The sequence below is a fragment of the Narcine bancroftii genome, chromosome 5 (genome assembly GCF_036971445.1).
Source record: "Narcine bancroftii isolate sNarBan1 chromosome 5, sNarBan1.hap1, whole genome shotgun sequence".
Lineage (NCBI taxonomy): Eukaryota > Metazoa > Chordata > Chondrichthyes > Torpediniformes > Narcinidae > Narcine > Narcine bancroftii.
The window spans coordinates 47,200,280-47,213,289 of record NC_091473.1 but is presented as its reverse complement, the minus strand read 5'-3'; the positions used below and the strand labels follow the sequence as shown (position 1 = coordinate 47,213,289).

Sequence of the window (13,010 nt, the reverse complement as noted above, 5' to 3'; positions counted from 1 at the left end):
CACTTGCACAGTTCCCTGAAAGAGGGACAGAGTGGTGAGGAAGGTGTTTGGCACACTGACCTTCACTGGGTGAAGTACTGAGTAATGGGCAGCATGGTTGGCATAGCAGTTAGCCCAATGTCTTTAAAGTGCTGTCTGTAAGGAGTTTGAATGTTTTCCCTTGCCTGCGTGGGTTTTCTCCAGGGGCTCCAGTTTCTCCCCCACTGTTTAAAATGTACTGGGGGATGTAGGTTATTGGGTGTAAATTGGGCGGCACAGACTCATGAGCAGAAATGGCCTGTTACCGTGCTATATGTCTACATTTAAATTTAAAAACTTTTAAAAGTAAACAATTTAAAAGTTCGGAACTTCATGATTCAGCTCTACAAGGCATTGTGGTGATTTCACAATTAGAGTGCTGCGCGGAGTTCTGGGCATTGGTTTAAGGTGAGGGTGAGACATTTAGGGAGGACCTGAGGAGCTATTTTTTCCACACTCAAAGGGAGCAGAAGTAACTGTAGAAGCAGGGACAATTTGGAGATTCAAAAGACAAACTTATGGATAGGAAGGACTTAGAAGATTATGGACCAAATGCAGAAAAGTCGAACCAGGCCTGAATGCCATCTTGGACAGCATAAGTGCATTGGGCTGAAGGGCCTGTTCAATGCTGCATGATTCTATGGGTTGAAATCATAATATCTATAAGAACCTGCATAGTCACTGGGAAAAAGTCCAAACTCCACACATTGAAGAGCAGGAGTGAAGCCAAGTTGCTCTACCAGCAGTCACCATTGCACCTGAAGGTCTCACTCTGCTAGTGTCTCCCACCACCTAGTTACCCTGTGAAATCTCAGCTGGCACTAGAAGAGCTGGACAGCCAATGACATGGAGAGCACTGCTGCAGGAGGGCAAAAGGAAGATTTGGCAATCTCTCTGTAGATGGGATGGTTGCCCTGGTTCCAGATCACCACTGCATGGACATTATCAGCCAGGGTATATCTCAGGATAAGGGGCTGTTTGGTATTGAGAAATGACATTTCTCCTCTCAGTGTTTTGTATCCTTGTATTCGATCACCCTGAGAGATGTACATGATTAGACATTTTGTTTGACAGTGATTGATAAGAGCTTTACTAACGTATAGAATTTCTTTCTCTTTCTTTTATATTAAATATGTTTTTTCCTCATGTTGGGTGCTTTATGTAATGGAAAAGATGCAACAAATAACACTTTCATTGCACCTGTACATAATACAGTAAAACCTCGTTAGAATGCAATTCATTAATCCGCAGAATAGCTTATAGCACTGGTGTCTGTGGACCCTGTAGTCCCGCACCAGCCGCCCCAGCCCCGTAGTACCACGCTGGCCACTCCAGCCCTGATTTCCTGCGCCGGGGGGCTGTCGGCAGCAGGGAGGGTGGCTATTTGGGTTTGATTATCCATGGGCACTCTGACTTGGCTATAATGCAATATGAAATCTTGGACCCCAATTACCACGTTCTAACAAAGTACATGACAATAAACGTATTCATTCATATTGTGAATGAGACATGGGATTGACCAGGATTTGTTCAAATGGCAGCACAGACAGAAGGGTTCTGTGACCCACTCCTTCTGTATCTCTCATGCATACTGGCCATCCCTAGTTGCCTGAGAATGTGATGGTGGGCCATTTTGAACCCCACTGGGTTGTTCACTGGACTCACATATTGGGTAGTCCTAGTAAAGATGACTCATTCCATCTCCAACGTACCTTTGCAAATCAAGTGACTATATGGCAATATATAAAATCATGAGGGACATGGATAAGATGAACTGTCACAGTATTTTGAGTGAAACATGAAAGTCTGCAGATGTTGTGATTGTAGTTAAAAATACAGAAATGCTGGAGGAACTCAGCCAATCTTTTCAGTGCCCAAAAAGCAAAGATATATTGCCGATGTTTCAGGCCTGAGTTCTTCAAGGAATAAGAATGGGATATGATAAGGGACAAGATAAGAACTTATCATGTTTGTGCGAAAAGAGACAGGGAATTGTCAGCATTGTCTGAATTCTGAGTCTTTCCGAGAGTTCCTGCTTCTGGCTCATTCTTATTGTTTGAAGAAGGGCTCAGGCCCAAAAACATTGACAATATATCTTTGTTTTTTTTTGGGGATGCTGAAAAGACCAGCTGAGTTCTTCCAGAATTTATGTGGCCACAATATTTTCCCCAGGGGAGGGGAATCCAAAACTAGGTTTAAAGTAAGAGAGAAAAGATTTAAAAGGGATCTTAGGGGCAAATCTTTCACCCAAAGATGTGGAATGTACTGCCAGAGAAAGTAATAAGGGTAATTACAATATTCAAAAGATTTGGACAGATAGATGGATAGGGAAGGTTAAGAGGGATAGAGGTCAAATCCAAGCAAATAGGACTAGCTCAGGTAGGCAACCTGGCAGACATGAACGAGTTGGACAGAAGGTCCTGCTTCCATGCTGTTTAACTTTTAAGACTATTCTTTCCAATAATTTCAGTCACATTTTACTCTCCTTGATTTCCAGGTGGAAATCAAACTCTCAGAATTGGAAATTATCAACCAAATTATTAGTCTGGTAATCAAAACACAGAAATGCTGGACCAACTCAGCTGAAGTCGCAGCGTCCATTGGAAGTAAAGATATATTACTGATATTTTGGGCCTGAGCCCTTCCTAAAGTTCTGGGTGAAAATAGTCAAGCCTCTGGATCAATGGTCTGGTAAAACAGTCCTTGCACTACATTATGGAGAAGGAAAGAATTTTCACAATGAAAAGAACTAGGTGACCACTCTACATCATTAATGAAATATTAAACCCACCATCGGCACTCTTCCAGGTGATTTTGTACGCTGAAGCCCTGCCTATGGCAGTCCATGAGATCTGGAGCATGTCCCTTTCCACTGTAGTCACTCGCAGGTTGGTTACATCTCCTTCACTGGAATCTTGTTCTAAAAAGACACAGATAAAAGGTTATTCAGGAGTTTTTAAATTTCCAAATTGATTTGAAAGCAGAAAATATGACTTTTATTCCTCCTCTTACTCCCATTTCTATAATCAATCAATATTCCTACAATTGCTTTACTGCTGATGCTTTATTGGCTGTGGCTCAATGAGTAGTATTCATGCTACTGAAGATTGTGGGTTTATATCTCACTCGACAGATGTGAACACAAATCTAACCCACAGAAATTAAGTATCGCGCAATTGTTTAGCATCAAATTTTGTTAATTTTTTTACATTTTGAATTAAGACATACAGCATAGTAACAGGCCCTTTTGGCCCATAAACTGGTGCCACTCAATTACACCCAATTTTCCTACAGCCCTCGATACATTTGAAGGGTGTGAAGAAACCGGAAACCCATGCAGACATGGGGAGAACATACAAGCTCCTTACAGACTGCACCAGATTCAAACCTCAGTTGTTAGTGCTGCAACAGCGTTGCGCTAATTGCTACGCTAACTGTGCCGCTTGAGATGTTAAACCAAGGACTCTCATCTCTAATGTCAACATAAAAGATTCTGTAGCTCTATTCTGAAGATCAATAAAGGACAAGGACACAATAAAATAGGAGCAGGAGTGGGCTGCCAAGGTCCGCAAGCCTGTACCTCAATTCAGTAGGATCATGATACCCTATCAGGTAGAACAGCTACACTGTGGTATGGAAGCTGCTCTGCTGAAGATTGGAAGGTACAGAAGCTGGCGACTACAGCTCAGAACATCACGCAAACTTCCCTCCCTTCGTAGATTTCATCTACATCTCCTGTGACTTAGGAAAGGCAACCAACAAACTGAAAGACCCATCACACCCCAGATATACTCTTCTCCCTGTTCCCATCGAGAAGGTGGCTTAAGAATGTTATGGCCTGTCAACAGGCTAATGGCAGTTTCTACCCTGTGTCCATAAGACTTCTGAATGAACCCCACAGTGCTCTCATCCTATCCTTCCTTTTCATTGCCATCCTATACTCTGCAAATTGTGCCCTTATACAGCTGCATAAATGTTAGAGACAACTGGTTAGTCTGTTTGCAGAAGAACACTTCTCACTGTACTAGGTATTCTGTGACAAATAAACTTAAACTTTAAATTTGTGAAACAATAATGTCTTGCAGGACCTGCTGAAGTCCTTTTCGGCCATTGGACCATTTAGGAAGTCAATGGAGTTATGTAGAAACACAGCAATTTATTTCTGCTCCCACAAAGATAAAGGCCATGAAATAGGTTTCTAGACAACTCAACAGTGCACCTAGGAGAGCTGCAGATTCACAGTTCCAGCAACCCAGATTCAATCCTGGCCTCAAGTCCAAAATCTGAAGAGAAATATGAGAGTATCATAATAAAAACCGCACAAGCATGACCAGAGCCAAAATCATTGGAATTCCTGGCTCCAATAGGAAGTCAACATTCTCACTCAAAATTATTAAGTCATCCCATCATTAGAACTTCAGTAAACACGTATTCAGAGCAGGTACACACACACTTGTCCGAATACATGGCAGCTTTGAGGCGGATCTTACAGAAAGACAAAGTAGGTTTGAGAGGTCACAGGACCACTCTTGCTTCTATTTCTTATGTCCAATATTGATGTTATCAGTGGTGGGCTATTATTTCATCACTTACTGGTTTTTGCAGTCACTGCCACTGGGTTCCCCTCTCTAGATCCCACCAATGGCGAAACCTCAATCATATAAACATTATTGGGCTCCAAGCCTTCGATAACAAATGAGGTGGTACTGCTGCTGAGGAGTCGACTGTCCTTGACACCTGAGCAACGGAAGAACAAGCCAGTAACCAATCGAGTCTATCATCAAAAACTTACATTTATATAAGGCCTAATGCATTTCATGGTGCTTTGCAGGGAAAATTTGGCCACACTCTCACAGAGGGTGATAGAAGGATGGGTACATTTTAATTAGGTACAAGAAGACAGAAGAGAAGAGTTAGGTAAGGAATCTCCAGGGATTGAGAATTATTCCCCAAGATCTTGCTGTGAGTAATGCAAAAGGAACATCTGAGTGCTATCTTTTTTATTTACTGTATTTGATGGCATACAAGATCATTTATTTTTCCCTCCAAATATCCCCCAAATCTTAAATGCGAAGTTGAAATTAGGGTGATAATGGTGAGCCACATGGTTCACTAGCATCACCGCTATCTATCGTTGGGGGCTGGTGGCGAGCTTTCAGGAGGGAGCGGGGAGGTGGGATCAGTATGGGGTCTAGTGATGGGCTGTCAGGAGACACTCCTGGTAGCCCACTGTCGGAGCCTGCACTGGTCCCACTGCCCCACTCGCTCTCCCAGTGGCTCGCTGACGGTCCCCACACTGATCCCCCCACACGTCAGCCCACCATCAGCCCCCACACTGATCCCACTGCCCCTCTCCTCCCTGACAGCCCGCCACCAGGAGTGAGCAGGACAGTGGGATCAGTGCAGGGACCAGCAGCAACAGTTTGCTTTTATAAAATGTTTCCTGCTATAGCTAACCTGCTTTTTGTTTTCTCTTGCAAATTACAGCAGTATTATTATTAAAACGATTTTTCTTGTTGTCCTTGACAAGTTTTTTTTCTGCTCTCCAGTATTTTAATAACATTAAATGCTTACCCATAAATAAACTAAAATAAATTCTTAATATTCCCTGCTGAAAAGGGGGGAGGGAGGGGAAGAAGGGGGGGGGGGTTGTATGCTATCAAATATGGTACTTCAAACACTTGCAAATGTTAAATATGCAAATGTAAAAATATTGGAGATTGGACTCCCCACTTTAATTCTGACTCGCTGTCACATTAAGTTACAGGCTTTTAATTGGTTTACTGGGTGTGGATGTTGCTGGCTGGGCCAACATTTATTGCCCATTTCTATTTGCCCCTTGCAATGCATGGCTTGATGAGCTACTTCAGCCTCATTGCTGTGCATCTTGAGCCACAGATGACTGCAGATTTCCTTCCCCACAGCCACCAGTGAGCCAGATGTATGTTAACTTAATTTGGTAACTTCGTGATCACTATTACTGACACTAGCTTTGTATTCCATTTTGTTATTCTATATATGATCCCAAACTGCCTTTGTAGAGTGAAGAGTCTGATCTGAAACTTCCTTTTGTATAACGAATGGTAACCTTGAATAGAGGGAGGGGTAGATTAGTTTTAGTTTTATAGGGTTTTTTTTTCCTTTTTAACCAAATAATTTGGTAAATGGATTTAATTATGTACATTAAGAATATGTTAATTACTTGGTTTTTCATATGAATAGGCAACTGGCTAATGCTGTTATATTATATTTTTCTGATTTTCTTTACATGTATATGAGATGACTTGTTCTATGCCTCATTGACTTTTGCATGCAAGTTTATACATTAAACTCAATAAAAATATTTTAAAGGGTAGAGGGAGACAGAACTGTCTTGGTTCCTGACCTGAATGTTAAGGATTCAGACCAGAATAGATGCACTCATCAGGAAAAATGGACAAGCCAGGTCTCTCTCTCTCCAGAATGGGCCAACAAGGTACAATGACATGGCTCAACAGGATAAGTGCAGAGAAAACAATTCTGATTATTGGGTACATCAGTAATTCAATTGCAAATATGTATTTTTCTATCCTTTTATAGAACATTACAGCACAGGTACAGACCCTTCAGGCCACGATGTTGTGCTGACCCGTAAATACCTACCAAAAAAAATAAAACCCTCCTGACCTCATAATCCTCTATTATTCTTTCATCCATGTGCTTGTCTCAGAATCTCTTAAATGCCCCTATTGTTCCGTCCCCCACTATCACCCTGGCAGTGCATTCCAGGCACCCACAACTCTTGTGTAAAAAAAACTTACCCATGATGTCTCCACTAAACTAACCTCCCTTCACTTTGTACAGATGTATTATACTTTTTTTTTGTCTTGTGGCACATTGTGATCATGTAATTGATGTTACTATAATTGGTGGATTTTACATACCTGTGTGGCTTGTCCATTGTTCTGATGTATATGAAGTAATATCCAAGTCAATAATAAATTCAACAGAGAATTTCAGTGGAATATATTTTTGAAGTAAGTGAGTAGATTGTGGTCAAAGTGAAAAGCACCTCTGTGTTTGAGAAAATTAATGGAAGGATATGCTGGGGAGATACACTGAGGAGAAGTGAGATGAGGATGAAATGAAGCTTGACCAATAGGGCAACTGATAGTGTTGTGGACCCATTACACTCAATGAATAGGTCTTTGATCTTCATACCCAAACCTTGCAGACCCAAACAACCAAAGAGGAACACGCACCATCTGCTCGTCTCCACGTCACTCTGTAGGCCGTTACTCTGGCAGAACCCACCCAGCCAACATGAATCCGAGTACTTTGTGTTTCAACCACTTGAAGATTGCTCACCTCTCCGGTGATGGATTCTTGTAAAGAGAAAGAAGACTTTTATAAGCAAGGAATCAAATGAACATATAATAAGAATGGTGGAACGTGACGTTGAGTAAAAGATCAGCCATGACCTTGATGGATGGTAGAGAAGATTTGCTTGGTCATATGTCCCATTCCTGCTTCTAATTTTTATGCTCTTATTTAGAGAGACAGACAGACAGACACACACATACACAGACAGACAGAAAGAAAGACAGACAGAGAGGTCAATTGGCTGCACAGGCTGAATCTTTTTGAATCAAATTATCTATTTTATTTTTCATTTTTAAGTATATTTAATAGATAACATTTATACAAAATACAAAATGTCAAGAAAATCCCATTTCTCTTCTCTTTCTGTGTAAACACACTTAAAAGAAAATAATCCTATCATCAGGTGGTACAATAAAATACAGAGACATGATATTATCACAATTTTATATCCTTTACAGAGGTCTAATGGCTAGCCAGAAGTGATTGCATCCCTATGGTGGTGTCAGTGAAGTGCCTTTATGCTCTAGATAAGGTTGCCAAATTTTCAGGAAGGCATTATATCTAAGACTATATGTGATCTTTTCAAGAGGAATGCAGCTGTTCATTTCTGAAGACCACTTATCAAAGAGGAGAGGGAGTCAAATTTCCATGTCACTGTTATACATGTCCTGGCCACACATAAAGCAATTTCTGTAAATTTAATTTGGAAATTAGTTAACGATCTACCAACACTCGTAAAGTTCCCCAGTAAGCAAGGCTTGGGTCTACTGGGAAGGTGACTCCTGTGATCTTAGCCAGGGTGTCACAGAGGTCATAGCAGAAGGTAGAGTACAGTAAGGTAGAGTGTAAAAAGGAACCAACCTGTATACCACACCTGAAGCACATCTCTGACAACTCATGTACAGCTGATGGAGAAAATTATAATGAACCTGGCATTAATAGTGACAAACTTACTTGACATAAATCTGACCAGCGTTCTTCAACAATTGTTATGTTCAAATCTGATTCCATCTCACTCTAGATTTATGCAAACCTGGCTTTGGGCCCTCATTCATCAGTAAGTAATACATTTTAGAAATAAATTTATATACATTTCCTTCATGAAGCAGTTTCTCCATTTCATTGAGTCCTCGTAAAGTCATTTCAGGGCCCAAGTTGGATCTTAACTGAAGGTAACAGAAGATCTTGTTGGGCAAGTCATATTTCTTCTTCAACTGTTCAGACAACATAAGAAGTCCTTTTTTGTTGCAATCTTCCAGATATTGTATCCCTTATTATGCCAAGTCTCCAGAATTTTGTTGTTTAAAATCATGGGTGTGAGTACATTTTGTCTCAAAGGTATTTTTGGTGACCTTTCCTCTTTCAGTCCAGAGCCTCCACAAGTCTCACACCATATTTTAATCATGCTTTAAAATAGGGTTGTCTGTTGGAAATAATTCTAGAGTTCCATTTATAAATAAAATCACTGCATACCTTCTCTTTTAGGGAGTCCAATCTAGTTTGTACCCAGGAGGGGACATCTCCACCCTCAAAAAAAAAGGATGAGATAAATCTCATTTGGGCCTCCAATAAGTATTTTTTAAACAGTAACTGAATGCCTCCTATAGTCCCAAGTTAATTTTTCCATGGATTCTCTGGGTACTTTACAGTTCCATATAAATTATCCAACGAGTTTATTCAGGGTTTTTTTTAAAAAAAGGTTTGGGGTAATGGAATGGGCAAGGACTGGAAAAGATACTGTAATCACAGCAATATATTCATTTTCACACAATTGACTCTGAAAATTAGAGTAATGGGCAAACTCAGTCACAAACTCAAATCCTCTTCAATTCTATTGAATAATGGGAGGTAATTAAGTTGGTACAAATTCTGGAGGTCATTATCTACCATTATTCCAAGATATTTACCATCTTATTTATTTTCTTCTATCTTCAGATATACAAGACATTGGTCAGACCAACTTGAAATATAGAACATAGAACTCTACAGCATACTATAGACCTGTGATGTGGCTCCAACCCATATATTCCTTAAAAAAGAGTACTAAACCCTCCATACACCATAACCCTCTATTTTCCTTCCATCCACGTGTCTAAGAGTCTCTTAAATGCCCCCAATGTTTCAGCCTCCATTTCCACTCCTGGAAAGGCATTCCAGGCACCCACAACTCTAAGTAATAAAAAACTTACACTGATGTTTCCCTTTAACTTCCCTCCCCTTCACTTTGCTATTCTTGCCCTAGGAAACATGCACTGGCTATCCACCCTATCTATGCCTCTCATAATCTTGTAGACCTCTGTTAAGTCTCCTCTCATCCTTCCATGCTCCAAAGAGAAAAGTCCCAGCTCTGCTAACCTTGCCTCATAAAATTAATTTTCCAATCCAAGTAACATCCTGGTAAATCTCCTCTGCATCCTCTCCATAGCTTCCACATCCTTCCTATAATGAGGAGTCCAGAACTGAAAACAATACTAAGTGTGGTCTCACTAGAGATTTGTAGACTTGAAACATGACCTCTCAACTCTTGAACTCTATCCCCCCTATTAATGAAGCCCAGTATCTCATAGGCTTTCTTAACTATGCTATCAACCTGCACAGCAACCTTGAGGGATGCATGGATTTGGACCCAAAGGTCCCTCTGTTCATCCACACTCTTCAGTAACTGACATTATCCCGGTATTCACCCTTCTGGTTTGTCCTTCCAAAATGCATCATCTCACATGGTCCAAATTGAACTCCATCTGCCACTTTTCTGCCCAACGCTGAATCCTGTCTATATCCTCTTGTAAACTTCAGCTCCATCCACAACTCCTGCAACCTTTGTACTCCACTAGTCACTTACCTCCAGGCAAAATACTTTCCTTCCACTACTACTCTCTGCTTTCTATGTGAAAGCCCATTTTTTATCCACACAGCCAAGGTTCCATGAATCCTGTGCCACATGACTTTCTAAACAAATCTATCTTGGGAGACCTTGTCAAATGTCTTATTAAAATCCATATAGATCACATCTACCACCCTACTCTCATCAATTTCTTTTGTTACCTCCTCAAAAAACTCAATTAGGCTTGTGAGTTTTCTTTTCACAAAGCCATACTGACTATCCTTGACTATCCGATCGAACTCAAAGATCACAGCTACTGCCCCAGCTATCTCTTCCCTCACTTGCTACAGGAACCTTGGGATACATCACGTCTGGCTCTTGATGTTTTTAAGAAGATCCAACTCTTCATTAATCTCCACATTGTCCACATACAAGTCTGTTCTATTCTGACCTCACCATGATCAAGGTTCTTTTCTTTGGTGAATACTTAAGCAAAGTATTCATTTAGGACCTTCCCAACCTTCTCCGCCTCCAGGCACATATTGCCTCCTTTACCCTTCTGTTCTTCCCATATGCATAGAACACCTTGGCGTTCTATTTAATCCTACATGCCAAGGCCTTCTCATGCCCCCTTCAAGCTCTCCTAAGTCCTTACTTAAGCTCCTTTCTGGCTACCATACATTTCTCATGAGGCCTTCCTGTTTCCTGTATCTAATATATGCTTCCTTCTTCCTCTTGACTAGCTGACTCTCTTGCTTCATCAACCCTAGTTCCCTTTTCCTACAATCTTTTCCCTGTTCCTGGGACAAACCCATCTTGACCCCAGCACCAGTGGTCCCTAAATTTCCTCCATATTAGTTCTGTGCTTTCACCCTTGAACATCTGTTTCCAATTTACTCTCGCAAGTTCCTGTCTCGTTCAATTGTTAATAACCCTTCGCCAATTAAACACTTTCCCATTTTGTCTGCTTTTATCTTTATCCTTATCCATAACTATGGTAAAGCTCAGGGAGTTGTGGTCACTCTCACCAAAATGCTTCCCCACCGAGAGGTCCACCATCTGACCAAGTTCATTATGCAGAATTAGATACAGTATGACCTCTTCTTGAACACACTTGACAAATTCAGCCCATCAATCACTTTTGTTCCAGTCAATATTAGGGAAGTTGAAATCACTGTGATAATACAGATCTATCACCAATGTACATAGAGTATATAGTTACTGTATCTAGACTGTGCTTACAGCGATTGGCTGAGAGCTAAGCCACACCTATTGTCTGGGCCTTAAAGGGTTGTGTCCCTAGCCAGGTCGGATCATTCCGGACTGGTCGGCCACCTGTGAAGAGCTCCTGTCTTTTGCTAATAAAAGCCTTGGTTTGGATCAACAAGTCTTTGATTCTTTCAAAGAGCTCTACAATTTTATTAGCAAAAAGAATTTTTTTTGAAAGGGATGGAGCGTTTAACTCGGCTAGAAAAACTTGATATCGACCCACAGTCAGCTACAGCCTTCAAAGCCTTTAACTTCTGGCTGCTGAACTTTGAAAACTTCCTGAGATTCATTGAGGTGGAGGAGGATAACCAGCATCTAACAGCATTGCTGTCTATGGTGTCCTTGAGAGTCTACGAGAACATCCAGGATGAGACCACTTACACCGCAGCCATAAAGGTACTGAAAGAAATGTATAATCAACCGGTGAACAGAGTTCATGCCCGGCTCGTGCTTGCTTCGAAGAAGCAACAGCCTGGTGAGTCCAGCAGGGCATATTTGAAAGTATTAAAGGCGTCGGGCAAGGACTGTAACTGTGTGGACAAAACTGCTGCCGAGATCACAAACGATCTCGTCTGGGATGCCTTTGTGGCCGGGCTCCGATCGAACGAAATGAGGCTGCGCTTGCTCGAGCAAGGGGTAGAAAAACTAGAGGACGTGGCCCGGATTGCAATCACAATGGAGGATGCAGCCTTAAAGTCCACCGAGATCTCTAGGGACTGGACCCCTCGTTCTGATGTGAGTAGAGTGCCCTTCTACCCTACCACCCCCCGAGATACTGACGGCCTGTCGGCTACTGCTACCCTGCCCCGTGCGAACCCAAAATGTTATTTCTGCGGGAGGGACAAGCACAGCAGGTCCCAGTGCCCAGCAAGAAAAGCCAGGTGCCAGAAGTGCCTTAAAAAGGGCCACTTTGCTGCAGTCTGTAGGTCTAAAATGGCCGCCAGCAAACACAGTGCCTCGTGTGAAGCCCAATCGCCACTCTCCCATTCAAACTCTTCTTCCCCAGAGTTCTCGTCCAATGCAAGCGAGGGCTCCCCTGCACGGCAACGCCTGACGTCATGGAGACGCCAAACCCGGAAGGGGCAGCCCACCCTCGCAACCGTGGTGTTGGCCCACCTCTCGCCCCCGTGCGGAACACTCAACCCGGCCTCGGTCCCGACTGTGGCAACCACTGCTACTGCTGCTGCCGCCGCCACAGCCACCCCCGGGGCCGACGCTACCGCTGCTGCTGCCGCCGCCACAGACACCCCCGCAGCGGTCGGGCCCCGGCTGTCGTCAGCGATGAACACTAGGATGAGTACCTGGTTGGACAAGCGTGTCTTCCGGACCACACGACTCGCTATTCTAGGTTGCGTGGTGGAGAACGTGATAGTCATGCCAGATCCTGACCGCATGCATCCCCTAATGGACTTAACCCCCCCCCCCCCATACCCAGAAAGCGCTCAAACGCTGCCTGGGCATTTTCTAGTATTACGCCCAATGGGTTCCACACTACGCCGACAAGGCACGTCCTCTTATCATGACCACATCCTTTCCC

The 13,010-nt window shown here is 42.5% G+C and overlaps 1 protein-coding gene across 1 annotated transcript in view; it reads right to left on the bottom strand.

Moving 5' to 3' along the window:
• The window catches only part of LOC138765291 (collagen alpha-1(VII) chain-like), a 174,885-nt gene that overhangs the window by 76,705 nt on the left and 85,170 nt on the right, over positions 1-13,010 (bottom strand). The window contains exons 19-21 of the mRNA XM_069942337.1: positions 7,260-7,382; positions 4,612-4,755; positions 2,810-2,938 (exon numbers count right to left, since the gene is read on the bottom strand). Of these exons, the coding sequence (XP_069798438.1) occupies positions 2,810-2,938; positions 4,612-4,755; positions 7,260-7,382 (396 nt within the window). The remainder of the gene's footprint in view (positions 1-2,809; positions 2,939-4,611; positions 4,756-7,259; positions 7,383-13,010) is intronic.